At 46.4% G+C, this 26,943-nt stretch overlaps 1 protein-coding gene across 3 annotated transcripts in view; it reads left to right on the forward strand.

The window, feature by feature from the left end:
• Positions 1-24,289, forward strand: part of LOC139416880 (mitogen-activated protein kinase 14A-like) — a 28,742-nt gene extending 4,453 nt beyond the window's left edge. The window contains exons 2-12 of one of the 3 annotated variants that reach the window (XM_071166037.1): positions 1,974-2,103; positions 3,011-3,069; positions 8,731-8,842; positions 9,142-9,171; positions 9,596-9,643; positions 9,856-9,970; positions 11,069-11,140; positions 13,242-13,321; positions 19,975-20,053; positions 20,337-20,510; positions 20,684-24,289. In XM_071166037.1, coding sequence (XP_071022138.1) covers positions 1,974-2,103; positions 3,011-3,069; positions 8,731-8,842; positions 9,142-9,171; positions 9,596-9,643; positions 9,856-9,970; positions 11,069-11,140; positions 13,242-13,321; positions 19,975-20,053; positions 20,337-20,510; positions 20,684-20,748 — 964 coding nt within the window. In that variant the 3' untranslated portion in view covers positions 20,749-24,289. Of the gene's footprint in view, positions 1-1,973; positions 2,104-3,010; positions 3,070-8,730; positions 8,843-9,141; positions 9,172-9,595; positions 9,644-9,855; positions 9,971-11,068; positions 11,141-13,241; positions 13,322-14,155; positions 14,236-19,974; positions 20,054-20,336; positions 20,519-20,683 lie in introns of those variants that run through there. The other 2 variants (XM_071166038.1, XM_071166040.1) reach the window with 2 other exon arrangements.
• The last annotated feature ends 2,654 nt before the right edge of the window (positions 24,290-26,943 follow it).

Genomic DNA, 26,943 nt, shown 5'->3' on the forward strand with positions numbered 1-26,943 from the left:
TTTCATCAGACCAGAGGGCATTTCTCTAAAAAGTACTATCTTTGTCCCCATGTGCAGTTGCAAACCGTAGTCTGGCTTTTTTTATGGTGGTTTTGGAGCAGTGGCTTCTTCCTTGCTGAGCTGTCTTTCAAGGTTATGTCAATATAGGGCTTGTTTTACTGTGGATATAGGTACTTTTGTATCTGTTTCCTCCAGCATCTTCACATGGTCCTTTGCTGTTGTTCTGGGATTGATTTGCACTTTTTTCTTTTGATTTTCCCATGATGTCAAGCAAAGAGGCACTGAGTTTGAAGGTAGGCCTTGAAATACATCCACAGGCACACCTCCAATTGACTCAAAAAATATCAATTAGCCTATCAGAAGCTTCTAAAGCCATGACATAATTTTCAGAAATTTTCCAAGTTGTTTAAAGTCAGTCAATTTAGTGTATGTAAACGTCTGACCCACTGGAATTGTGATACAGTGAAATAATCTGTCTGTAAACAATTGTTGGAAAAATTGCTTGTGTCATGCACAAAGTAGATGTCCTAATCGACTTGCTAAAAACTATAGTTTGTTTACAAGAAATTTGTGGATTCGTTGAAAAACGAGTTGTAATGACTTCAATTTAAGTGTATGTAAACTTCCGACTTCAACTGTATATACAAAGCGGTGTCAGAAGAAGGGCCAAAAAATTGTCAAATCCTCCAGTCACCAAATCATAGACTGTTCTCTCTGCTACCGCACGGCAAGCGGTACCAGAGCGCCAAGTCTAGGACCAAAAAGCTCCTTAACAGCTTCTACCCCCAAGCCATAAGACTGCTGAATAATTAATCAAATTGCCACCCAGACTATTTATGTTGATCCTCTGCCATTTTGTTCCAATTTCTATTTTCTAAGTTTATTTAGTAAATATTTTCTTAACTCTATTTTTTTGAACTGCGATGTTGGTTAAGTGCTTGTCAGGAAGCATTTCAATGTAAGGTGTTGTATTCGGCCCATGTGACAAATATAATTAGATTTTATTTGCTGATAGCGTATTGATAGGGTGTCAGGAGAGAGGACAAGAGGACTCTAGGAAAAGACTGAGCATTCCTTAGAAATGCTCCTCTTCCCCTAGCCTTTCAGTCAGACTCTCCATGGCCAGATAACATGGATATGAAGTGGACTTTTAAAGGGAGTAGGGTGCCGTTTGGGGGATAGCCTCAGTCTGCTGAGAGATTACATTTTCACTTCTGCTGACGTCTCGTTTTCCTTCTCACTTCACCACCTCTTGCGTCACTTCATCTGGTTTCATGCAAATATTGGGCCCTTTTTAAATGTTTTTTCCCCCTGTGTCTTGTAAAATGACAGTCTGGCTGCAGCAACTTGCTTCAGGACGACACCTATTTTTGAGTTAAGTTAACTCTTATGTTTATCGTTAGCTGTTTTCCTTTATATTTTCCTGTCAGACAATGCCTATTGACAGTGGATCGTTCTCTCGGCCAATGCCTATTGACAGTGGATCGTTCTCTCGGCCAATGCCTATTGACAGTGGATCGTTCTCTCGGCCAATGCCTATTGACAGTGGATCCTTATCTCGGCCAATGCCTATTGACAGTGGATCGTTCTCTCGGCCAATGCCTATTGACAGTGGATCGTTCTCTCGGCCAATGCCTATTGACAGTGGATCGTTCTCTCGGCCAATGCCTATTGACAGTGGATCGTTCTCTCGGCCAATGCCTATTGACAGTGGATCGTTCTCTCGGCCAATGCCTATTGACAGTGGATCGTTCTCTCGGCCAATGCCTATTGACAGTGGATCGTTCTCTCGGCCAATGACTACGGTTCGTGTGCGTAACTTTTTGTCACAACGCTGATTTCTATTAGATCCGTACTTTGAACTAACCTATCAGTACTTGTATTGAAGAAGAATGGGTGCAGCTCTGTTAGGTAATGTTGACTAATATCCACCTCTTGTAGTTGAAATAATCAATTTCTGTTTTCTCCTCCAGCTCGTCGTACGATCAGAAGACGGGTATGAAGATCGCTGTGAAGAAGCTCTCCCGGCCTTTCCAGTCCTTTATCCACGCCAAGAGAACCTACAGAGAGCTACGGCTGCTCAAGCACATGAAGCATGAGAATGTGAGTTTTGTCTCAAAAGCTTCACAAAGCTGTTTGCTGCATGAATCATTATGTAACTGCATGAATCATTATGTAACTGCTTGAATCATTATGTAACTGCATGAATCATTATGTAACTGCATGAATCATTATGTAACTGCATGAATCATTATGATGAATCATTATGTAACTGCTTGAATATTATCTCTAGGATGATGTTGGTTTCAGTCTTCTATTGCCCTCGCTGTCTGTCTGTCTCGCTGTCCGTCTCTGTCTCGCTCGTCCGTCTCTCTGTCTCGCTATCTTATCCGTCTCTCTGTCTCGCTCGCTCTCTCTTATCCGTCTCTCTGTCGCTCTCTCTTATCCGTCTCTCTGTCTCGCTCGCTCTCCTGTCCGTCTCGCTCTCCTGTCCGTCTCGCTCTCCTGTCCGTCTCGCTCTCCTGTCCGTCTCGCTCTCCTGTCCGTCTCGCTCTCCTGTCCGTCTCGCTCTCCTGTCCGTCTCGCTCTCCTGTCCGTCTCGCTCTCCTGTCCGTCTCGCTCTCCTGTCCGTCTCGCTCTCCTGTCCGTCTGTCTCGCTCGCTCTCCTGTCCGTCTGTCTCGCTCGCTCTCCTGTCCGCCTCGCTCGCTCTCCTGTCCGCCTCGCTCGCTCTCCTGTCCGTCTCGCTCGCTCTCTCTTATCCGTCTCTCTCTCTCCTGTCCGTCTCGCTCTCTCCTCTTTTAAAAGCAGCAGAACTATGTTGGCTACATGAATCATATTACTGAATACAACTGTACTGCTTACTGAGATATCAACTGTATGAAGATGTTGGTTGAAGTATTCTATTGTTCTAGTTCCAATGCGTGGAGTCATGAAGTCATTGGGAGAGCTGATACAGTCCTCGTTCCTTGTTGCGCTATTAACTTGACCATTGGCCTTTCTGTATTTCAGGTGATCGGCCTTCTAGATGTTTTCACACCTGCTACTAGTCTGGAGGAGTTCAATGATGTGTGAGTTGAGTTAACTCTTAGGTTTATCGTTAGCTGCTTTCTTTAAGTACTGAATATCTCTTTATTACCCCTTCATATTTTCCCGTCAGCCAATCAATGCCTATTGGCAGTGGATCGTTCTCTTAGCCAATGCCTATTGACAGTGGATCGTTCTCTCAGCCAATGCCTATTGGCAGTGGATCGTTCTCTCGGCCAATGCCTATTGACAGTGGATCGTTCTCTCAGCCAATGCCTATTGGCAGTGGATCGTTCTCTCGGCCAATGCCTATTGACAGTGGATCGTTCTCTCAGCCAATTCCTATTGACAGTGGATCGTTCTCTTAGCCAATGCCTATTGACAGTGGATCGTTCTCTCGGCCAATGCCTATTGACAGTGGATCGTTCTCTCAGCCAATGCCTATTGACAGTGGATCGTTCTCTCAGCCAATGCCTATTGACAGTGGATCGTTCTCCCGGCCAATGCCTATTGACAGTGGATCGTTCTCCCGGCCAATGCCTATTGACAGTGGATCGTTCTCTCGGCCAATGCCTATTGACAGTGGATCGTTCTCTCGGCCAATGCCTATTGACAGTGGATCGTTCTCTCGGCCAATGCCTATTGACAGTGGATCGTTCTCTCGGCCAATGCCTATTGACAGTGGATCGTTCTCTCGGCCAATGCCTATTGAAATCCTGCTCTGCCTGGGAAGCTCCTGGGGTACCTGTGACTATTATCAGTAGTACTACCTGTTAACAATGTTCCCTCTAAGCTGTGTGAGTGCCCGTACTCTACACAGACTGCACTACTCTGCCCGTACTCTACACAGACTGCACTACTCAGCCCGTACTCTACGCAGACTGCACTTCTCGGGCCGTGCTCGGCGCAGACCGGTGTGGCATAAACAATCAGCGCTGCAGTAGGACTATATGCAAGTAGACCATTGCCATATGTTTTTATTTTAACTCAATTTAAATAGGCAAGTCAGTTAAAAGAACAAATTCTCATTTACAATGACGGCCTACGGCGGACACAAATTGTGCTCCGCCCTATGGGACTCCCAATCACGTCCGGTTGTGATACAGCCTGGATTCGAACCAGGGTGTATGTAGTGACGCCTCAAGCACTGAGATGCAGTGCCTTAGACCGCTGCGCCACTCAGGAGCCCTTATATGGATCTGTGCCATTTGCTTTGACTGTTTACGGGGCAGCAGGGAGCCTAGTGGTTAGTGTTGGACTAGTAACAGAAAGGTCGGGGATTCGATCTCACAACATGACAAGGTAAAAATGTGTTGTTCTGCCCATGAACAAGGCAGTTAACCCACTGTTCCTAGGCCGGCATTGAAAATAAGAATTTGTTCTGAACTGACTTGCCTAGTTAAATGAAAGGGGGGGAAACATCTGTGGTTGTGAGTAGATGTGCTTGTTTTGAGATCAAAGCCATACTGCATGTAGCCACGTGTGCACATTTTGTTCATATCCTTCGCTAGTTGGTGAGTTATTAGCCCAGTTATAGATCATTTGTAGTCAGCAATAGGGGAGTGATTGCTTCCTAGAAGAGCACAAAACCTGTACGTTTCTTGACGTCTTTGAAAAGGGAGTCGGCTAGTTTTTTTAAAATTTATTTTTTATATTTAACCTTTATTTTACTAGGCAAGTCAGTTAAGAACAAATTCTTATTTACAATGACGGCCTAACCCGGATGATGCTGGACCAATTGTGCGCTGTGCTATGCAACTCCCAATCATGGCCGGTTATGATACAGCCTGGAATCGAACCAGCGTCTGTAGTGACGCCTCTATCACTGAGATGCAGTGCCTTCGACTGCTGCATCACTCGGGAGCATGATGATATGGGAATAATAATGCATTTGATTTTGTAAAGTGGTTTCTTCCGTCATACAACACAAAAACATTTTCAGTCAACTCCATGTCTTTATAAACAGGTTAATGTAGATGAACAGGTTCATGTCCAGCCCTGCGTGTTTTCTTTCTTCCATAAGTCTCATGGAATGTAGGTCTACATTGAACCCCACACATTGGCTGCTACTGTAGGCTGAATGATCATATAACACCTATTTCCATGTTAAAATGTGATGGGATGCATTTTATCTGTTGTTTTTGATGGCAGGCCATTCTTGTAGGCCTACATTATGATAAAATAGCCACAGTAGCCTACGTGGCTGTTGTTAAAACTGAAACCTAAAGCGGGTACAGCCTCGGTGTTCACAGTAAACAGGTGCTGGAAGTTGCACAGAATCTTGTGCTTAACAAGACCTGAAATTTGCTCAGTGCTGACATTTATTTGAAGGAACATTGCCTGTGACTATTGTCGGTAGTACTGCCTGGCGACTCTTGTCGGTAGTACTGCCTGGTGACTATTGTCGGTAGTACTGCCTCTCCCTTCCTTACCTTGCTAAGAGTTCCTCATTGACTGCCTTGGCTTCAGGCAGTTATGGCTTGTTGATGTTGAAAGTGAGAAAAGGACATTGTTCAGCTAGTGAGTCAGAGCTGCGCTGCAGGCTGTGTCTGTTAGTGCTATTTGCCATGTTTGTCTTGACAATGACAGCAATGAAGAGCACAAACTGATCTGGGACCAGGCTAGCTCTCTGGCAGCTCCACACCTACAGGCAGATAACAGGGGTGAAGTATTCTCTCAGCTGTCCCCTTGTCCCAGATAGATGAACACCCTGTACCACAGAGGAATTGGGGGGGGGGGGGTGATAGGTCACACAGGGAGAAGAGAGGGAGGGTAGAGAGGAGAGAAGTGTCTGGAGAGAGGGGGGAGGGTAGTGGAGGAGCGAGAGGGTGGGTGGAGAGAGAGGGAGAGATGTGAAACTGCTGCAGTGGAGGAAGCTGCTCACACAGAATGATCAAAAGGGAATCAAGGCTATTTTCAGCTCATGTTTATAATCTGTGTTCAACATACGCCTGCAGGACGGAGGAGCACAAACTGCTGTCCAGGAAAATGATGGGATATGTTATGCAGAGGTGCTGTATCAGTGGTTCGCCCAAACAGCTTCTAAAATATGTGACTCACAAGACTGTCCATATCACCTCCTACCTACCACCCCCTGAGAGGGAGAGAGGGAATGGATCAGCACAGATGAGGGCTCAGTATTTATTTACCTTATTTATACCCCCCCCCCCCTCTCTCTCTCTCTCTCTCGCCCTCCCTCACTCACTCTGAGTGAAACCTCCATCTGCTCCTCCTGTATCTTTTGGCTCGTCTTCCTCCTTCCCTCCAGAAGTGCTTTACCACTGTTTGGGGCTGTTTTAATCCACTATGGGATTAGATTTGAATTGCAAAAATTAAGTGGGTTTAATGGACCTGTATTTTGTTTAATGCCATTCTATTCGTGGAGGGCTCGCCTTGCTGTGGCTTCTAGAGAGGAGGAGGAGGAGGAATGTGTGTCTGGGGAGCAGCTGCTCAACCGGTTTCAGCTGGCAAAAAAGGGACACAGTCGGTTTACAATCAAAGGCTTATTGATAACTTGTGAGCTATATTTCATTAGCAAATATTTATTGTGAGAGCAGCCGCTTAAATGCATTTGTCCACAAGCACGTGTTGTCTCAAATACATTGTTAAGGTTGTTGGTTAGCTAGCTAGCAAATCTGAGCCATATTAGCATAAACATGACATCAGTCAAAACAAGAGATGGTATCAAGAACAAGATAGAACTAGCTGAAACGAGACATCTACAATTCACAGCGCAGCAGTTTCTTGTCATTGTTGCCCTCAATCTGACCATTCAGGCAACATATATAGCCTTTTAACACTCTGCACGCGCGTTATTATGGTGACATCGTCAACCCACCCGTCTATAGAAACAAGTGAATGTATGTGTCTATGGGTAAAACAAATATAATGAAGAATTTTGGGAAAATTATATATATTTTGTTCTATCCAATGACTTTTTTAGAGGTGGGTGGGAAACAGATGGCACATCGTAATACTGTGGCGTTGGTGAGCATTATGGGTTCACTGGTTACATTAACCAGATAATAAACAAATTAGCCGAAATGGCGGCAGGTAGCCTAGTGGCTAGAACCTTGGACTAGTAACCGGAAGGTTGCAAGATCAAATCCCTGAGCTGACACGGTACAAATCTGTCATTCTGCCCCAGAACAAGGCAGTTAACCCACTGTTCCTAGGCGTCATTGTAAATAAGAATTTGTTCTTAACTGACTTTCTTAGTTAAATAAGGGTAAGATAAAAACTTATTTTATTTAAGCTGAAAACCTAAACATATGTCACACTAGTGGACTATGTAACAGTGAGAAACAGATGGTTGTCGATGTCTTAATACCACAGAGTTTCTAAACCCAGAGGCGCAGCAACGCGATACTTCCGGGAATGCTTGCAATTCCTTTCAATAGTTTTTCCAAATCTGAATGCACAAGCTGGAATGGAGCCAATGTCTTCAGTAGGTGAACATGTTATAATGTCTTCAGTAGCTGAACATGTTATAATGCCTTCAGTAGCTGAACATGTTGTAATGCCTTCAGTAGCTGAACATGTTGTAATGCCTTCAGTAGGTGAACATGTTATAATGCCTTCAGTAGCTGAACATGTTGTAATGCCTTCAGTAGCTGAACATGTTGTAATGCCTTCAGTAGCTGAACATGTTGTAATGCCTTCAGTAGCTGAACATGTTGTAATGCCTTCAGTAGCTGAACATGTTGTAATGCCTTCAGTAGCTAAACATGTTGTAATGCCTTCAGTAGCTAAACATGTTGTAATGCCTTCAGTAGCTAAACATGTTGTAATGCCTTCAGTAGCTGAACATGTTGTAATGCCTTCAGTAGCTGAACATGTTGTAATGCCTTCAGTAGCTGAACATGTTGTAATGCCTTCAGTAGCTGAACATGTTGTAATGCCTTCAGTAGCTGAACATGTTGTAATGCCTTCAGTAGCTGAACATGTTGTAATGCCTTCAGTAGCTGAACATGTTATAATGCCTTCAGTAGCTGAACATGTTATAATGCCTTCAGTAGCTGAACATGTTATAATGCCTTCAGTAGCTGAACATGTTGTAATGCCTTCAGTAGCTGAACATGTTGTAATGCCTTCAGTAGCTGAACATGTTGTAATGCCTTCAGTAGGTGAACATGTTGTAATGCCTTCAGTAGGTGAACATGTTGTAATGCCTTCAGTAGCTGAACATGTTGTAATGCCTTCAGTAGTTGAACATGTTGTAATGCATTCAGTAGCTGAACATGTTGTAATGCCTTCAGTAGTTGAACATGTTGTAATGCATTCAGTAGCTGAACATGTTGTAATGCCTTCAGTAGTTGAACATGTTGTAATGCCTTCAGTAGTTGAACATGTTGTAATGCCTTCAGTAGCTGAACATGTTATAATGCCTTCAGTAGCTGAACATGTTATAATTCCAACCTCGTGAAAGTGACAAACTGGCGCATTTTAATTTTCAGAAACAACTTTATATCGAAGAAGTACCTTTTATTTTGAAGGCCTGCGCCGTTCGGTGCAAGACGACCGTTAGACCAGATGACGTGGTTTTGCGCATGAGCTTAGTTGGCCAACGTCGCCATGACATCGCTGACGCACGTGATCAGGGATTTCTATTGGAGAAGCAATTTCTACATATCTTCGTACTAAACCATCTTTGTTAATCCAGGGGAGGTGTTTAGTTTGAGCCTATGTCTGGTTGTGATTGGCAGGTACCTGGTGACCCACCTGATGGGGGCAGACCTCAACAACATAATCAAGTGTCAGAAGCTGACAGATGACCATGTGCAGTTCCTCATATACCAGATCCTCCGGGGGTTAAAGGTGAAACACACACACACACACAGACAGACAGACAGACAGACAGACAGTTCCTTATCTACCAGATACTCTGGAGGTTAAAGGTGAAACAACATGCTTGGAGATTTTAAACATTCTTCAACTAACTGCCATTCACAGTTGTTGACCAGTGTTGTGTACATTCCCAGCAGGCAAAACTGTTGAAAGGAAGTCATAATTTTGTAATTTTTGCAATCTGTGATGTACCTAAAAACTACCAACTTATGATTCATGATGTTGATTTAATGTAATGCCTTTGCTCTCCTTCACCTCTCTCTCCTCAGTATATCCACTCAGCAGATATCATTCACAGAGTAAGTCTCCTCTCCTGTTTGATTCAGCCCACAGTGAAAAATCCCTTCCCAGATGGCAACCCTGTTTCTTGTGTTAGTTTATGACCAGTTGGTTCACTTCCACATGGCAGGTTAAGGCCCAGGCTCGCTCCTTATTCAAACACTATAAACCACAGAGGAAGTGAAACCATAAACAGTACCCCTGTTTTGTACTGTGACCGAGTCAATTATTCAGATCTGCTGTTTTGAAATAACTGATCTGATTGGTTAGTGATTGAGTTAGTCTTGCAGAAGTACTGTAGAAGTTTTGTAGGAACACTTCTACAGATAGTGGGGGTTTGGTTTGAGAGAATCTAGACCCAATTGAGAAAGCCCATTCAGATCTGGCCTCATGTAGGTAGTCTGTAGTAATATAGAAATAATATTGTCTCCCATCGCTCTCCAGGACCTGAAACCCAGCAACCTGGCTGTGAATGAGGACTGTGAGCTGAAGGTAAGGTGTTTATTATTGGCCCACTCATTCAAACTTTCTTCATCCTGAACAGTCTGGACAAGAATATCAGACCGTCTGCCTGAGGGTGAAACCAAGCACACCCTTATGAAATGGTTCTATTAAATGTTCACTGCAAGGAGAGAACAGGGTGTGACTTTTCACTATCTAACTCTCGAAGTACCACGTGGTTTGGTTCTGTCTGTCCTCCTCAGATTCTTGACTTTGGGCTGGCGCGGCACACAGACGACGAGATGACTGGTTACGTTGCCACTCGCTGGTACAGGGCCCCAGAGATCATGCTAAACTGGATGCATTACAACATGACAGGTACAGTAGCTAGAGATCTGATGTATTACATCATGACAGGTACAGTAGCTAGAGATCTGATGTATTACATCATGTCAGAGACAGTAGCTAGAGATCTGATGTATTACAACATGACAGGTACAGTAGCTAGAGATCTGATGTATTACATCATGACAGGTACAGTAGCTAGAGATCTGATGTATTACATCATGACAGGTACAGTAGCTAGAGATCTGATGTATTACATCATGACAGGTACAGTAGCTAGAGATCTGATGTATTACATCATGACAGGTACCGTAGCTAGAGATCTGAGTGGTTTAGACAGCCTGCATCTGCTCACTGTAGACATGTATGCGAGCTATACATTTAGGCTACACATTGTTGATGTACTTGTGATGTTGGGCCGATGTTCTTGCCAGGTGGATGTCTTAATGGCAGGACACTGAATGGACATGCTGAACATAATGTTTTCCCCCCTATATGTAACAGTAGATGTGTTATTCCCCTAAATGTAACCGTAGATGTGTTATTCCTCTATATGTAACAGTAGATGTGTTATTCCCCTATATGTAACAGTATACATGTCTTATTCCTCTACATGTAACAGTATACATGTGTTATTCCTCTAACAGTATACATGTCTTATTCCTCTATATGTAACAGTATACATGTCTTATTCCTCTATATGTAACAGTATACATGTCTTATTCCTCTATATGTAACAGTAGATGTGTTATTCCCCTATATGTAACAGTAGATATATGTTATTCCTTTATATCTAACAGTATACATGTGTTGTTCCTCTGTTACGGTACATGTGTGTTGTTCCTGTGTTTGTGTTGCATGTGTGTTGTTCCTGTGTTTGTGTTGCATGTGTGTTGTTCCTGTGTTTGTGTTACACGTGTGTTGTTCCTCTGTTACGGTAGACGTGTGTCGTTCCTCTGTTTGTGTTACGTGTGTTGTTCCTCTGTTACGGTAGACGTGTGTCGTTCCTCTGTTTGTGTTACGTGTGTTGTTCCTCTGTTACGGTAGACGTGTGTCGTTCCTCTGTTTGTGTTACGTGTGTTGTTTCCTCTGTTTGTGTTACACAGACTAATGATTTCCTCTTTGTTACAGTGGACATTTGGTCTGTGGGATGTATCATGGCTGAACTCCTCACTGGCAGAACTCTGTTTCCCGGTACTGACCGTATCCTTTCATTGCCCTAACCTCAGTTACCCTACTATTGGTCTGATATGAGTACCGAAGCTGAAATGCCCTCTACTTTGTGAGTATGCCTGGCCTACACATTAAACCACTCTGTTTCCGTGACGGACCTTCGAGTGGTTGGTGGTGAGATTCCCACACAATATGTCCTTATTGAATCACATTAGATAAGACCGGTGTACACACAGAATCCTACTGCTGGTGATTGATTGACGTAATGGTAACAGCTTTTTGCAGGTCCAAGCCATGTGACCTAAAATAATGTGTTCTAAGCTAAAGCTCTTCTATGTTCCTAACCTGCTAGTCTGCAAAACTAACCTCTTCAACTAACCCCGCTGTGGTGCCTTCTTCAACTAACCCCGCTATGGTGTTTTCTTCAACTAACCCGCTATGGTGCCTTCGTCAACTAACCCCGCTGTGGTGCCTTCTTCAACTAACCCCGCTATGGTGTTTTCTTCAACTAACCCCGCTATGGTGCCTTCTTCAACTAACCCCGCTATGGTGTTTTCTTCAACTAACCCGCTATGGTGTTTTCTTCAACTAACCCGCTGTGGTGCCTTCTTCAACTAACCCCGCTATGGTGTTTTCTTCAACTAACCCCGCTATGGTGTTTTCTTCAACTAACCCCGCTATGGTGCCTTCTTCAACTAACCCCGCTATGGTGCCTTCTTCAACTAACCCCGCTATGGTGCCTTCTTCAACTAACCCCGCTATGGTGCCTTCTTCAACTAACCCCGCTGTGGTGCCTTCTTCAACTAACCCCGCTATGGTGCCTCGATGCCTTCTTCAACTAACCCCGCTATGGTGCCTCGGTGCCTTCTTCAACTAACCCCGCTATGATGCCTCGGTGCCTTCTTCAACTAACCCCGCTATGGTGCCTCGATGCCTCTTCAACTAACCCCGCTATGGTGCCTCGATGCCTCTTTAACTAACCCCGCTATGGTGCCTCGATGCCTCTTCAACTAACCCCGCTATGGTGCCTCGATGCCTCTTCAACTAACCCCGCTATGGTGCCATCTATGTTTGTTCTCTTGCGATCCACTCTGTTGTCTCACCCTACAGCATGCCATGAGGCTGAATTACACTGTAGAAACTTTGTCCGTTTCTGTAGCCACACTAACGTCTACCTCTCCACACTTGGTCTCTAAAACTCTGTTTTATCAGGCTTCCTAGCCTTCTTACGTTGTCTGTCCGATGCACAGAGCCTCCTCTTCTGTAACACGTGTCTAATAGTCTGTTGGACTGTATGAGAATGTTTTAGTCTTTGGATCTGCTGAATGAGTCTGGCACTAATCTTTGTATTTCCTTGCCTGTCAGTGTTTTCAGAGGTACTAACAACGAGGCATTTAAAGATCCATCTGCTGTGTGTTTACCCATTCCATAGTTCTTATCCAGCATGATAACACCTAGCAATTCCAATTGGGGCCCTGTGTTTTGCACAGTCATGTGTCATAGCAAGATTTGAATAAAGGTTCAAATCCAAGCATGTCACATGATTGCGCAAAACAGGGCCTCCGATATAATATAGGTCATGTTGATTTTCAACCATTCAGAGAGGCAATTCTGATTATAGTTTGTACAAGCATGTTACACTTAATTTATAATAGCAGTAAGGCCCGAGGCGGTGTGGTGTATATGGCCAATATACCACGGCCAAGGATGTTCTTAGGCACAACGCAACGCAGAGTGCCTGGATACAGACCTTAGCCGTGATATATTGTCCACATATCACAAACCCCCGAGGTGCCTTATTGCTATTATAAACATCTTACCAACATAATTAGAGCAGTAAAAATAAATGTTTTGTCATACCCGTGGTATACGGTCTGATATACCATGGCTGTCAGCCAATCAGCATTCAGGGCTTGAACCACCCAGTTTATAATATATGTTATAGTCCGTGTGAAACTCTGACAATTCAATGTCCCGGGCTGCATTTGTCATTGTTCTTGGTTCCATTGTGCCAGGCAAGCTCAATCAAGTACAGCTCAGTTATTTTTAAAGACAACAAATACTGTTCTTGCTGGTTCCTCTCCCCTCCCCAGCCAGCTCCTGTTGTTCCTTTACACACGGTACCTGTTAGACATTGATCAGTTGAAGCTAATAATGATGCTCGTTGGGACGCCAGAGCCTGAGCTCTTGATGAAAATCTCCTCTTCGTCTGTGAGTTGTACACATAGTTATTATGCTGCAAGGTCTCTGCTTGCTTAAATTGCTAAAGTCCCTGGTAATTATTTGTTTTTGCATCAATTTGTGAAGTGTGTTATACTCTTCAGCAACAACAACTATTTTACATGTTTACATCCTTTGAAATCTCTGTTTGTGAGATGGGGTCAAATGCAATACCTGTTTTGATTTGAAAACAAATTCTTCACTTGGATAAATGAACATACATTTCTCAGGGCTCTACAGTGCGACCATTTTACTTGCATATGCGCCTAAATATTTTGCTGTGTGATCTGGAATTTAAATTTAGGAGCACCAGTGCTCCTAGAAAAATTATGAATTCTAGCTTTATTACCAAAAATATTTTTTTCGGTGTGCTCCTAAATTTCTGTGCGCCTAAATTTTTTTAAACTAAAAAGGGTCAGCATAGAGCCCTGCTTCTATGTTCAAAGCTTTGGGTTTCACACCTGTGATTTATTAACTTGACTTTCTCCTTACTAATTGAACTTTCTCTTCTCTAACATAACCTCAAGCATGCTATCAGTCTGCCTTACACACCTTTACAATCTCACCCTCTCTTTTCTTACCTTTCCCTCCAAAGATGGGACTATTCACTTTTTTTTTTTGCAGAGTGTCTTAGGAGTTGAGCCTTACCATAAAACTCATAAAGAAGACTGTTAGCCCGCGGAGCTAAACGCCTAGGCCAGAAAGCCAGGTATAAGCTCGAGGAGCTAATGCGAGTCATCAGGTCTCCCACTGACTAGCTGCTTGTCAACTTACCGTCTCTGCTATACTGCTGTCTGCTGATACCCCTTGACCCGTACCTGATAGATATAAACCAGCTTCAGCAGATAATGCGTCTGACAGGAACGCCCCCAGCCTCTCTAATAAGCAGGATGCCAAGCCACGAGGTGAGCAGGACCGAATTACTCAATTCAATGCATTCTATATGGGGCCAAGCAAGGATTCGAACCCAAGTCCTCGAACCTGCGTGCCACAAGACTGTTAGCTCCAGGGTTTTGGTAAATTCCAAGTCAATTCAGGAAGTAAACTGAAAATTGCATTTTTACTCCCTGAGTTGACCAAATTGACTCCAACCCTGGTTAGCCCGAACCACCGCCGTCACACCTAGCCCAGAGCACTGCCACCGCCGTCACACCTAGCCCAGAGCACTGCCACCGCCGTCACACCTAGCCCAGAGCAGTGCCACCGCCGTCACACCTAGCCCAGAGCAGTGCCACCGCCGTCACACCTAGCCCAGAGCAGTGCCACCGCCGTCACACCTAGCCCAGAGCAGTGCCACCGCCGTCACACCTAGCCCAGAGCAGTGCCACCGCCGTCACACCTAGCCCAGAGCAGTGCCACCGCCGTCACACCTAGCCCAGAGCAGTGCCACCGCCGTCACACCTAGCCCAGAGCAGTGCCACCGCCGTCACACCTAGCCCAGAGCAGTGCCACCGCCGTCACACCTAGCCCAGAGCAGTGCCACCGCCGTCACACCTAGCCCAGAGCAGTGCCACCTCCGTCACACCTAGCCCAGAGCAGTGCCACCGCCGTCACACCTAGCCCAGAGCAGTGCCACCTCCGTCACACCTAGCCCAGAGCACTGCCACCTCCGTCACACCTAGCCCAGAGCACTGCCACCTCCGTCACACCTAGCCCAGAGCAGTGCCACCGCCGTCAAACCTAGCCCAGAGCACTGCCACCTCCGTCACACCTAGCCCAGAGCAGTGCCACCGCCGTCACACCTAGCCCAGAGCACTGCCACCGCCGTCACACCTAGCCCAGAGCACTGCCACCTCCGTCACACCTAGCCCAGAGCACTGCCACCTCCGTCACACCTAGCCCAGAGCAGTGCCACCGCCGTCACACCTAGCCCAGAGCAGTGCCACCTCCGTCACACCTAGCCCAGAGTACTGCCACCTCCGTCACACCTAGCCCAGAGCACTGCCACCTCCGTCACACCTAGCCCAGAGCACTGCCACCTCCGTCACACCTAGCCCAGAGCACTGCCACCGCCGTCACACCTAGCCCAGAGCACTGCCACCTCCGTCACACCTAGCCCAGAGCAGTGCCACCGCCGTCACACCTAGCCCAGAGCACTGCCACCGCCGTCACACCTAGCCCAGAGCACTGCCACCTCCGTCACACCTAGCCCAGAGCAGTGCCACCGCCGTCACACCTAGCCCAGAGCACTGCCACCGCCGTCACACCTAGCCCAGAGCAGTGCCACCGCCGTCACACCTAGCCCAGAGCAGTGCCACCGCCGTCACACCTAGCCCAGAGCAGTGCCACCTCCGTCACACCTAGCCCAGAGCAGTGCCACCGCCGTCACACCTAGCCCAGAGCACTGCCACCGCCGTCACACCTAGCCCAGAGCACTGCCACCGCCGTCACACCTAGCCCAGAGCACTGCCACCTCCGTCACACCTAGCCCAGAGCAGTGCCACCTCCGTCACACCTAGCCCAGAGCAGTGCCACCGCCGTCACACCTAGCCCAGAGCAGTGCCACCTCCGTCACACCTAGCCCAGAGCACTGCCACCTCCGTCACACCTAGCCTAGAGCACTGCCACCTCCGTCACACCTAGCCCAGAGCACTGCCACCTCCGTCACACCTAGCCCAGAGCAGTGCCACCGCCGTCACACCTAGCCCAGAGCACTGCCACCTCCGTCACACCTAGCCCAGAGCAGTGCCACCGCCGTCACACCTAGCCCAGAGCACTGCCACCGCCGTCACACCTAGCCCAGAGCACTGCCACCTCCGTCACACCTAGCCCAGAGCAGTGCCACCGCCGTCACACCTAGCCCAGAGCACTGCCACCGCCGTCACACCTAGCCCAGAGCAGTGCCACCGCCGTCACACCTAGCCCAGAGCAGTGCCACCGCCGTCACACCTAGCCCAGAGCAGTGCCACCTCCGTCACACCTAGCCCAGAGCAGTGCCACCTCCGTCACACCTAGCCCAGAGCAGTGCCACCTCCGTCACACCTAGCCCAGAGCACTGCCACCTCCGTCACACCTAGCCCAGAGTACTGCCACCTCCGTCACACCTAGCCCAGAGCACTGCCACCTCCGTCACACCTAGCCCAGAGCACTGCCACCGCCGTCACACCTAGCCCAGAGCACTGCCACCGCCGTCACACCTAGCCCAGAGCACTGCCACCTCCGTCACACCTAGCCCAGAGCAGTGCCACCGCCGTCACACCTAGCCCAGAGCACTGCCACCGCCGTCACACCTAGCCCAGAGCACTGCCACCTCCGTCACACCTAGCCCAGAGCAGTGCCACCGCCGTCACACCTAGCCCAGAGCACTGCCACCGCCGTCACACCTAGCCCAGAGCAGTGCCACCGCCGTCACACCTAGCCCAGAGCAGTGCCACCGCCGTCACACCTAGCCCAGAGCAGTGCCACCTCCGTCACACCTAGCCCAGAGCAGTGCCACCGCCGTCACACCTAGCCCAGAGCACTGCCACCGCCGTCACACCTAGCCCAGAGCACTGCCACCGCCGTCACACCTAGCCCAGAGCACTGCCACCGCCGTCACACCTAGCCCAGAGCACTGCCACCTCCGTCACACCTAGCCCAGAGCAGTGCCACCTCCGTCACACCTAGCCCAGAGCAGTGCCACCGCCGTCACACCTAGCCCAGAGCAGTGCCACCTCCGTCACACCTAGCCCAGAGCACTGCCACCTCCGTCACACCTAGCCCAGAGCACTGCCACCTCCGTCACACCTAGCCCAGAGCACTGCCACCTCCGTCACACCTAGCCCAGAGCAGTGCCACCGCCGTCACACCTAGCCCAGAGCACTGCCACCTCCGTCACACCTAGCCCAGAGCAGTGCCACCGCCGTCACACCTAGCCCAGAGCACTGCCACCGCCGTCACACCTAGCCCAGAGCACTGCCACCTCCGTCACACCTAGCCCAGAGCAGTGCCACCGCCGTCACACCTAGCCCAGAGCACTGCCACCGCCGTCACACCTAGCCCAGAGCAGTGCCACCGCCGTCACACCTAGCCCAGAGCAGTGCCACCGCCGTCACACCTAGCCCAGAGCAGTGCCACCTCCGTCACACCTAGCCCAGAGCAGTGCCACCTCCGTCACACCTAGCCCAGAGCACTGCCACCTCCGTCACACCTAGCCCAGAGCACTGCCACCTCCGTCACACCTAGCCCAGAGCACTGCCACCTCCGTCACACCTAGCCCAGAGCACTGCCACCTCCGTCACACCTAGCCCAGAGCAGTGCCACCGCCGTCACACCTAGCCCAGAGCACTGCCACCGCCGTCACACCTAGCCCAGAGCACTGCCACCGCCGTCACACCTAGCCCAGAGCAGTGCCACCGCCGTCACACCTAGCCCAGAGCACTGCCACCTCCGTCACACCTAGCCCAGAGCAGTGCCACCTCCGTCACACCTAGCCCAGAGCAGTGCCACCGCCGTCACACCTAGCCCAGAGCACTGCCACCTCCGTCACACCTAGCCCAGAGCACTGCCACCTCCGTCACACCTAGCCCAGAGCACTGCCACCTCCGTCACACCTAGCCCAGAGCAGTGCCACCTCCGTCACACCTAGCCCAGAGCACTGCCACCTCCGTCACACCTAGCCCAGAGCACTGCCACCTCCGTCACACCTAGCCCAGAGCAGTGCCACCGCCGTCAAACCTAGCCCAGAGCACTGCCACCTCCGTCACACCTAGCCCAGAGCAGTGCCACCGCCGTCACACCTAGCCCAGAGCACTGCCACCGCCGTCACACCTAGCCCAGAGCACTGCCACCTCCGTCACACCTAGCCCAGAGCAGTGCCACCGCCGTCACACCTAGCCCAGAGCACTGCCACCTCCGTCACACCTAGCCCAGAGCAGTGCCACCGCCGTCACACCTAGCCCAGAGCAGTGCCACCGCCGTCACACCTAGCCCAGAGCACTGCCACCTCCGTCACACCTAGCCCAGAGCAGTGCCACCTCCGTCACACCTAGCCCAGAGCACTGCCACCTCCGTCACACCTAGCCCAGAGCACTGCCACCTCCGTCACACCTAGCCCAGAGCAGTGCCACCTCCGTCACACCTAGCCCAGAGCAGTGCCACCGCCGTCACACCTAGCCCAGAGCACTGCCACCGCCGTCACACCTAGCCCAGAGCACTGCCACCTCCGTCACACCTAGCCCAGAGCAGTGCCACCGCCGTCACACCTAGCCCAGAGCACTGCCACCTCCGTCACACCTAGCCCAGAGCAGTGCCACCGCCGTCACACCTAGCCCAGAGCACTGCCACCTCCGTCACACCTAGCCCAGAGCACTGCCACATACCCAGTGCTACAATATTACAACCTCCTTAGATGATATTTGCTCCCACATAAAGAGGAAGTAGACAAACATACATGTAGCATTTTGACATTGCTGCTTTTTTCGACTGTAGGTTTCTATGTTCTACTACCCAAAGCGCTCTACTATAACCACTGAGTGGCGTCTGATGCTTGCTGTACGTCAATGCAAGTCAAGCAGCAACTACTCTCTTGCCTTCTAATGTTTGGCTTGCCATAGCAGTGTTGTAAAGAATTATGAAACCATATAAAGTATTAATATGTCTAGAATTGCACACTAACAAACTATGGCACATTGCCTGAACCATAATTTGTTTGAAACACTTCCTCCTCTGACAACAGTGTGGTAAGGAAAGTAGGAACTGAAATTCACAGTATTGCAGTTCCTCTTCTTGAAGTGTGAACTGATTGAATAGATGGTAGCTATATTACATGGTGCTAGATTATACAGTAAGTACTGCAACCAAATAAATAAACAATACTCAGTTATTGTTTACATATTCATGGGGCGGCAGGGTGGCCTAGTGGTTAGAGCGTTGGACTAGTAACCGGAAGGTTCCAAGTTCAAATCCCCGAGCTGACAAGGTACAAATCTGTCGTTCTGCCCCTGAACAGGCAGTTAACCCACTGTTCCTAGGCCGTCATTGAAAATAAGAATTTGTTCTTAACTGACTTGCCTAGTTACATAAAGGTTAAAAAAAAAAATTTAAATACTGTTTCTTCTCCTTCTGCTTCTCTCTCTCTTTGCACATTCACCAAATCTGCAAATCTGAAACCCTCTCTTAGCGATGCTGATAATTAATCCAATTCTTGCCAATGCTGCCATATGATCAAGTGACTGGGACAATATGGTTATGAGTAAATCTAGTCACATTTCTCCTGATGAGGGATCCCAAATGACACCCTATTCCCTTTATAGTGCACAGTCACAAGTGGGGACATGGGGAGTTTGATGTGGTTTGGGAAAAGTCCTTGTCTAATATGGGACTAATTAGTGCTAATCATAGTCTTTACTCTCTGAATACAATGTTAGTGGCCGCTTTCGCAGCCCCAGATAAAGATTTTTTTTGTTGTTGTTGCCCAGAATAAGTAGCCTTAATCTGGGTCAGGGAAACCAACCTTATGACCCCAAAAGAAAAGGGGTCATCTTGTGGCTTTGGATTGTATTCCAAATGGCACCCTATGTTCTACATAGTGCCTATGCAGAGCCCTATGGGACCTGGTCAAACAGGGCATTATGTAGTTAATACGGTGCTGTTTTGGATGCCAGCCTTGTTTTGTGTTCTATTGGCCTTTAACCTCTGATCTCTTTACTCCCATTGGTTTTCAGGCAAGGAACTACATCAAATCCTTGCCTCAGATGCCCAAGAGGAATTTTTCTGACGTGTTCATTGGAGCCAACCCACAAGGTAGTGTTGGAATAATTTTATACTCAGAACACTTGGCTGTAAATCAGACCCCAAGATGTTATAATTGATGATGATAATGAGAGGAAGGAGTCATAAGATGGCCTGCTGCAGCCATTTTCAAAAAGCATCATAGAGTAGGTGCTTTTTTAGGTTCCCCCTGTCCATACAATCTTTATCAATTTATGATGGAAAAAGCTAAACTGATCCTATAACAGCACTCCTACACTGAGAGTCTTTGTGAATATGGACCCTGTTGGTATGGATGATGTTTTTCTGCTTGTAGCTGTGGACCTGCTGGAGAAGATGTTGGTTCTGGACACAGATAAGAGGATCACGGCTGCCGAGGCACTGGCCCACCCCTACTTCTCCCAGTACCACGACCCAGACGACGAGCCTGAGGCTGACCCCTACGACCAGAGCTTTGAGAGCCGCGATCTGGACATCGAAGAATGGAAACGTATGTAGAATAAAATAGACGGGGCCATTATACCTGAATGCTTTAAAGTAAAGTGGGACCAAACTTTTTCCATCTTGCAAAATAAATGTATTTTGCTCTGCTCTGCTCACAACCCCTCAGACAGCTCTGAAACACCTGCGAAAAATATTTCCATCTCCCTCCCTTCCTCACAGGGCTGACCTTTGAGGCGGTATGTGATTTTGAGCCACCCATCTTCGATGAAAACGACATGGAATAGTGATTGGGCGATGTGATTTCTACAAGCCCCTCTCCCGTCAACACCAAACATCTCTATCACTGAGGTTCCCTCTTATCAGACGATCTTTTGGAATAATATTATCATCTGAGTGCCTGCAAATGTTTGTCTATTGTTATATTTCTTAAGCTCGCGCTCTCTCTCCCACCATTTTGACTCCGTAAGGTGTTGCAAGGGAAACGTTACAAAAAATAGCCTGGTCCCAGGTTCGTTGGTGCTGTGGCATGACAATGGCCATGGGAGTTGGCTGTACAACCCAAACAGATATGGGACCAGGCTAGAACTACAATGGAGGAGAGGAGAGCGACATTTTAAGGGCTGTTAAATCGGTGTTAACAAATACTGATTGTATGTGTCTACTACCGTGTATTTTCAAGGGAGAAACGGAGGCAAGCAGAAAACAACCACTAATACCATTATTGGTCAATTTCTGAAAAATGTCATGCTTCTTTTATTATTCTGTCTATATTTGTGTCCCAAATGGCACCCTATTCCCTATTTAGTGCTCTGCTTTTGACCAGGGCACTATATAGGGAATAGGATGCTATTTGGAATAAAATCTATATTTAAACTAGTTTTGTATTCCTACTTCAGAAGTTTTATTATTATGAAAGTATTGCTCACCACTGTATTCTATTGCTCACCACTGTATTCTATTGCTCACCACTGTATTCTATTGCTCACCACTGTATTCTATTGCTCACCACTGTATTCTATTGCTCACCACTGTATTCTATTGCTCACCACTGTATTCTATTGCTCACCACTGTATTCTATTGCTCACCACTGTATTCTATTGCTCACCACTGTATTCTATTGCTCACCACTGTATTCTATTGCTCACCCCTGTGATATCCGAAAGAAATTAGATGCTGAATTGAAACATCCGGAAAATGTGTTCTGATTGAATAATTTCATGATGTGTATCATCTGAAATGTGCAATAATGCTTGTCTGTCACTCGCGATCTGCCAATCTACCAATCACAGCGTTCGTGTCAGACTCCCCTGGCTTTGTTTTCCTGTCAGTCACAGCACTGGTGTCAAGACTCCCAGGCGCTTCAGAAACCGTTGATGATCTTCTTTAATGGATCTGGTATATGACATAGGATGTGTCCCAAATGGAACTCTAATACTGCAGTACTAAATGCGGAAGACTATATTTCAGTTGAATGCATTGAGTTGTGCAACTGACTAGGTATGTTCCTTTCCTTTGAACAGGGCCCATAGGCTTATGGTCAACAGTAGTGCACTATATAGTGAATTGGGGACCATTTGGAATGCACATAGGGATTCATTCTATTCTTCAACATTGTTATGAACTTTTTAACTTTGTGGAAATGTTTTAGCTGTGAGAAATGTTTAAATATACCACGTTGCAGATTAGTTCCCCCTCCCCCAAGTGTTAATACTGTTCAATATACCACGTTGCAGATTAGTTCCCCCTCCCCCAAGTGTTAATACTGTACAATATACCACGTTGCAGATTAGTTCCCCCTCCCCCAAGTGTTAATACTGTTCAATATACCACGTTGCAGATTAGTTCCCCCTCCCCCAAGTGTTAATACTGTTCAATATACCACGTTGCAGATTAGTTCCCCCTCCCCCAAGTGTTAATACTGTTCAATATACCACGTTGCAGATTAGTTCCTCCCCCAAGTGTTAATACTGTTCAATATACCACGTTGCAGATTAGTTCCCCCTCCAAGTGTTAATACTGTTCAATATACCACGTTGCAGATTAGTTCCCCCTCCAAGTGTTAATACTGTTCAATATACCACGTTGCAGATTAGTTCTCCCTCCAAGTGTTAATACTGTTCAATGCCAGCGCCAGACCATAGGATGTTTAATACCTTTTACATGTTAGTCATTTTAACAGACGCTCTTATCCAGAGCAACCTACAAGAGCAATTGGTGTTAAGCGCCTTGCTCAAGGGCACATCGACAGATTTTTTTAATTGAATACCCAAATGATGGAATTCTGGCAGATTCAGACAATTTTTGTGGATTCCTCTCGTTCTCATCTCCTTGATCTGCACCGAGGTAAAGGAACTGGACAGGAGAAAGCGAAGGCCTGGTAAGGGGTCAACCATATTGCTTTCAACTGTTCTATGTTTTCAGAACACAACTGTGCAGATGACGGACACAACGGAAGGAAGCCACTAGAATATTGAGATACAGCCCGAGTCAGAATAAATAACCGTGATAGCCCCAGGACTCTAGTTGAACCATGCTGCACTCCATTGAATAGCCCCAGGACTCTAGTTGAACCATGCTGCACTCCATTGAATAGCCCCAGGACTCTAGTTGAACCATGCTGCACTCCATTGAATAGCCCCAGGACCCTAGCCTAGTTGAACCATGCTGCACTCCATTGAATAGCCCCAGGACTCTAGCCTAGTTGAACCATGCTGCACTCCATTGAATAGCCCCAGGACTCTAGCCTAGTTGAACCATGCTGCACTCCATTGAATAGCCCCAGGACTCTAGCCTAGTTGAACCATGCTGCACTCCATTGAATAGCCCCAGGACTCTAGCCTAGTTGAACCATGCTGCACTCCATTGAATAGCCCCAGGACTCTAGCCTAGTTGAACCATGCTGCACTCCATTGAATAGCCCCAGGACTCTAGCCTAGTTGAACCATGCTGCACTCCATTGAATAGCCCCAGGACTCTAGCCTAGTTGAACCATGCTGCACTCCATTGAATAGCCCCAGGACTCTAGCCTAGTTGAACCATGCTGCACTCCATTGAATAGCCCCAGGACTCTAGCCTAGTTGAACCATGCTGCACTCCATTGAATAGCCCCAGGACTCTAGCCTAGTTGAACCATGCTGCACTCCATTGAATAGCCCCAGGACTCTAGCCTAGTTGAACCATGCTGCACTCCATTGAATAGCCCCAGGACTCTAGCCTAGTTGAACCATGCTGCACTCCATTGAATAGCCCCAGGACTCTAGCCTAGTTGAACCATGCTGCACTCCATTGAATAGAGAATTCATTCTGGTTTCACCACTTTCCATATTGACACTTTAAACCCAGATGGAGTTGATATGAGCCACTGTGGGTTGTCAATGAATGTGCCAATCAACGTGGCATTAAGTAAACTAGGAAAAAATGTATTTTTGGGTACAAAATCAACTCAAATGTATGTAAATATCTGTTCTATATTTTATTTTTTAATCTTCATGACTTCTTTTTTGGTTTGTTGAATTTAAACAATCTTCATTATCAGCATGTTCATCATTTGTGCGTGTGTGTTTTGAACATGTGTTAACAGGAGCTTGACGTGTCATGCTTAAAGCCGCAAAATAGAAAAATGTAAATCCATGTCAAAAAGAAATGAGGGAATTGCTTAGTTATATTTATACTTTGTTGAGGTGGTATTTCAACTGGAGAGAGATACTGTTGTTTATTTCAGCCAATCCCCATAGAAGACTGACATCTAACAGTCTTTACAACAGAGTAACTATTACTATAATTAATGCCTTTGTTTATAAAGAAATAAAGACAGTTATTTTTAAGTCTATAGTCTGTTTTATACTTTGTGCCTTCAAATCCATACCCTACGTGTGCTAGAAGTATTCAAGGTTTGCAAAGGAAGTGGCAATGCTTATCTCTGTAGCTTATAACAGTTTTTCACACTTACTGAGTCATATCATGCCGGATTGTGCATCCACCAACCAAGCAGTAAAAGACAATGTGAAAAGATCAGAGCCATCACAGATGTGTTTGGGTCAGAGCAGTTGTGTAGAAATGTGTATTATCATTAGTGTATTAATGGTGAAGTTTGTTTTGCATGGCCAGGTACCCCAGGTGGGCAGAGTTCTCATTTTAGACCATTCCAATGGTCCTTAAGTGAAATCCTCATCCAACCGAGGCACCAGCCATCCAAAACGAACTCCACCACTCAATTAAATGAAGGCATGAGTCTGTGGGCCACACACATAGCATTGACTATGACACCTGTCTATTCAATAATTTAAATGTGAAGACAGTTATATTTATCAAATCAATTCTCTTTATAATTATTCAGTAATTAAACAAATCACGGAATAGTAATTAGCTAGGAAGTCGGGGTTCCACGGGGAAATGTTTTATAGAGTTTAAATTTCCCGAATTTAACTTCAGATATTTTATCTTATCGATTAGTCTTCTATTAATGTATTGTGACCTCGTCTCATTCCTAAACGTTGCAAGCCTTTGGATATCTGCACGAATCCTAACGTAAATCATGAATCAGCGATAAACAAATTGGCTTATTTATTTACCAACTAATCAATCACAGAATTACATAAACACACACACACACACAATAGTTATACATTGGTTACTGACATGATACACAAAAGTCCCTAGTGGGCTAAGTCGATATGACGGCTTGGTAGACAAAGGAAAGGGGTGGGGCCAGCTCAAGAGTGGCCCCACACCTTCGCAGAGAGGGCCTTTGTTGTCCCTCTCTGCGATCGCCTGTCTGCCGGATAGATTTTCGACAGAAAGTCTCTGGTTTGTCCACCATAGATCAAAGTCTTTGGGAGTTGTAGCTTGTTATAATAGATACGTCAGAGTACTATTCGGTCATTCGACTGTTTGCGTTTACTAGACTAAAGTACTTAAAAAGCTGCAGCCTGAATAATTGGTCTGTAGTTTGTAGATTTCTTCACCATTTCAGTGTGGTGATGATCTCCACGTTCTCTGGCCTTGTCCTTTGGTAGAGTTGTAGTTTGAACCACTTCACACGCTAGCATCACCCTGCGTGTTTTGGTCTAGCGTTTTAGCCATTTCAACGTGGGGACCCTGTCCTGGCGTTATCTTGACTAAATGTACATTTTGTAAATGTGCTCTGTGGTCACTGACTAGTTGAAACTTTACATGAAAGACCATACTCTCATTTAGAAGGCTAACATCACATTTCATCTTTTAAAAAGTAGTCCCATACTCAATCATTCATTTTATACAACATTCAAATGTAAATCTAGTAACTGGGAAATATACACATTCAGAGAAACAGTTATGTTGTTCAGCTGTGGTAGTTTGTTACATGAATTTAGTAACTATGTGTTCATTAACCAATTCAATTGTAACAAAGCAAAACACTTTGTCCGTTTCTAAGAATTTGTAAGGTTCTTATTTGCATAAAATAGACAAAGATCAGTCTCAAAATTAATCAATAGCATTAATTCCCGAGAGCTCTGGTCATAATACCATGTACATTGGTTTATATACCTCACATTTCGTCATAAATGTCCCTCCTCCTCTCAGATACAATGGCAATATAGTTCACAAGCCTTCTCAGATTGTCTGCCACCTGTTAAACAATCTACAACAAGCCCACGGTCTCTCCCCTCCCTGGGTGGGGACAGAATGTCCTGTAAGGAAAACAGTATTCCAGCCTGTCTGATGATAGCTCCATTAGTTTCTAACAAGGAACAGAAAGTCCTTGTTCTAATTCTTGACTAAAACTACACACATATTCAGTATTAGGATTATAATAAGTTTCATACATTCATACAGTAACAAAGTAGTATTCTGTTTAGTTATAGTTCTAAGTTAAATGTATACATAATTTAGTCATTATTCATAAAAAAATCCCATAACATTGTTACATTACAAATTAGTAAAGGAATTCAACATGATTGTTCTTTGAGTACCCACGGACAATTTAAATTGGTTGGAATACAGAAATATTGTTACATTATTCAATCTTTTGAGTTTACCATATTGCACAGTCTTTCTCTGTGGTAACAAAGGGATTCCTAACCTAACCTTTTTGCCGAGTGGGGCAAAGAGTTTTAGGTATTTATGACCGTCATAAACCTGTGGTGGGAGAGAGCGCGAGAGGGCTATGATCTTCACCGAAAAAAGGGCGCGTCGAGACACTAGATTGAGTACACTCTATTTTCAAAATAATGTTATTTTGCAGTTATTAATAAATTGATTGGGGACCCTGTGTAGCACCTGGATTAGGCCAAACCTAATGAACAGACGAAGCAGGTTGTGTTCTGTATGAAGGATGGAGGTGACAAATAAACGTGGCGTACTGGAAGATTGAACGAACATGCGTGAGATACTAAACCTATCTAGCTGCTATTTGGCGTGGAATTGACATTGTAGTCATTTAGCAGCGATTTACAGTTAGCACACCACGGTCATTTTTTACTCAACAAAGGGGGGGGGG

The sequence above is a fragment of the Oncorhynchus clarkii genome, chromosome 9 (assembly GCF_045791955.1).
Source record: "Oncorhynchus clarkii lewisi isolate Uvic-CL-2024 chromosome 9, UVic_Ocla_1.0, whole genome shotgun sequence".
Lineage (NCBI taxonomy): Eukaryota > Metazoa > Chordata > Actinopteri > Salmoniformes > Salmonidae > Oncorhynchus > Oncorhynchus clarkii.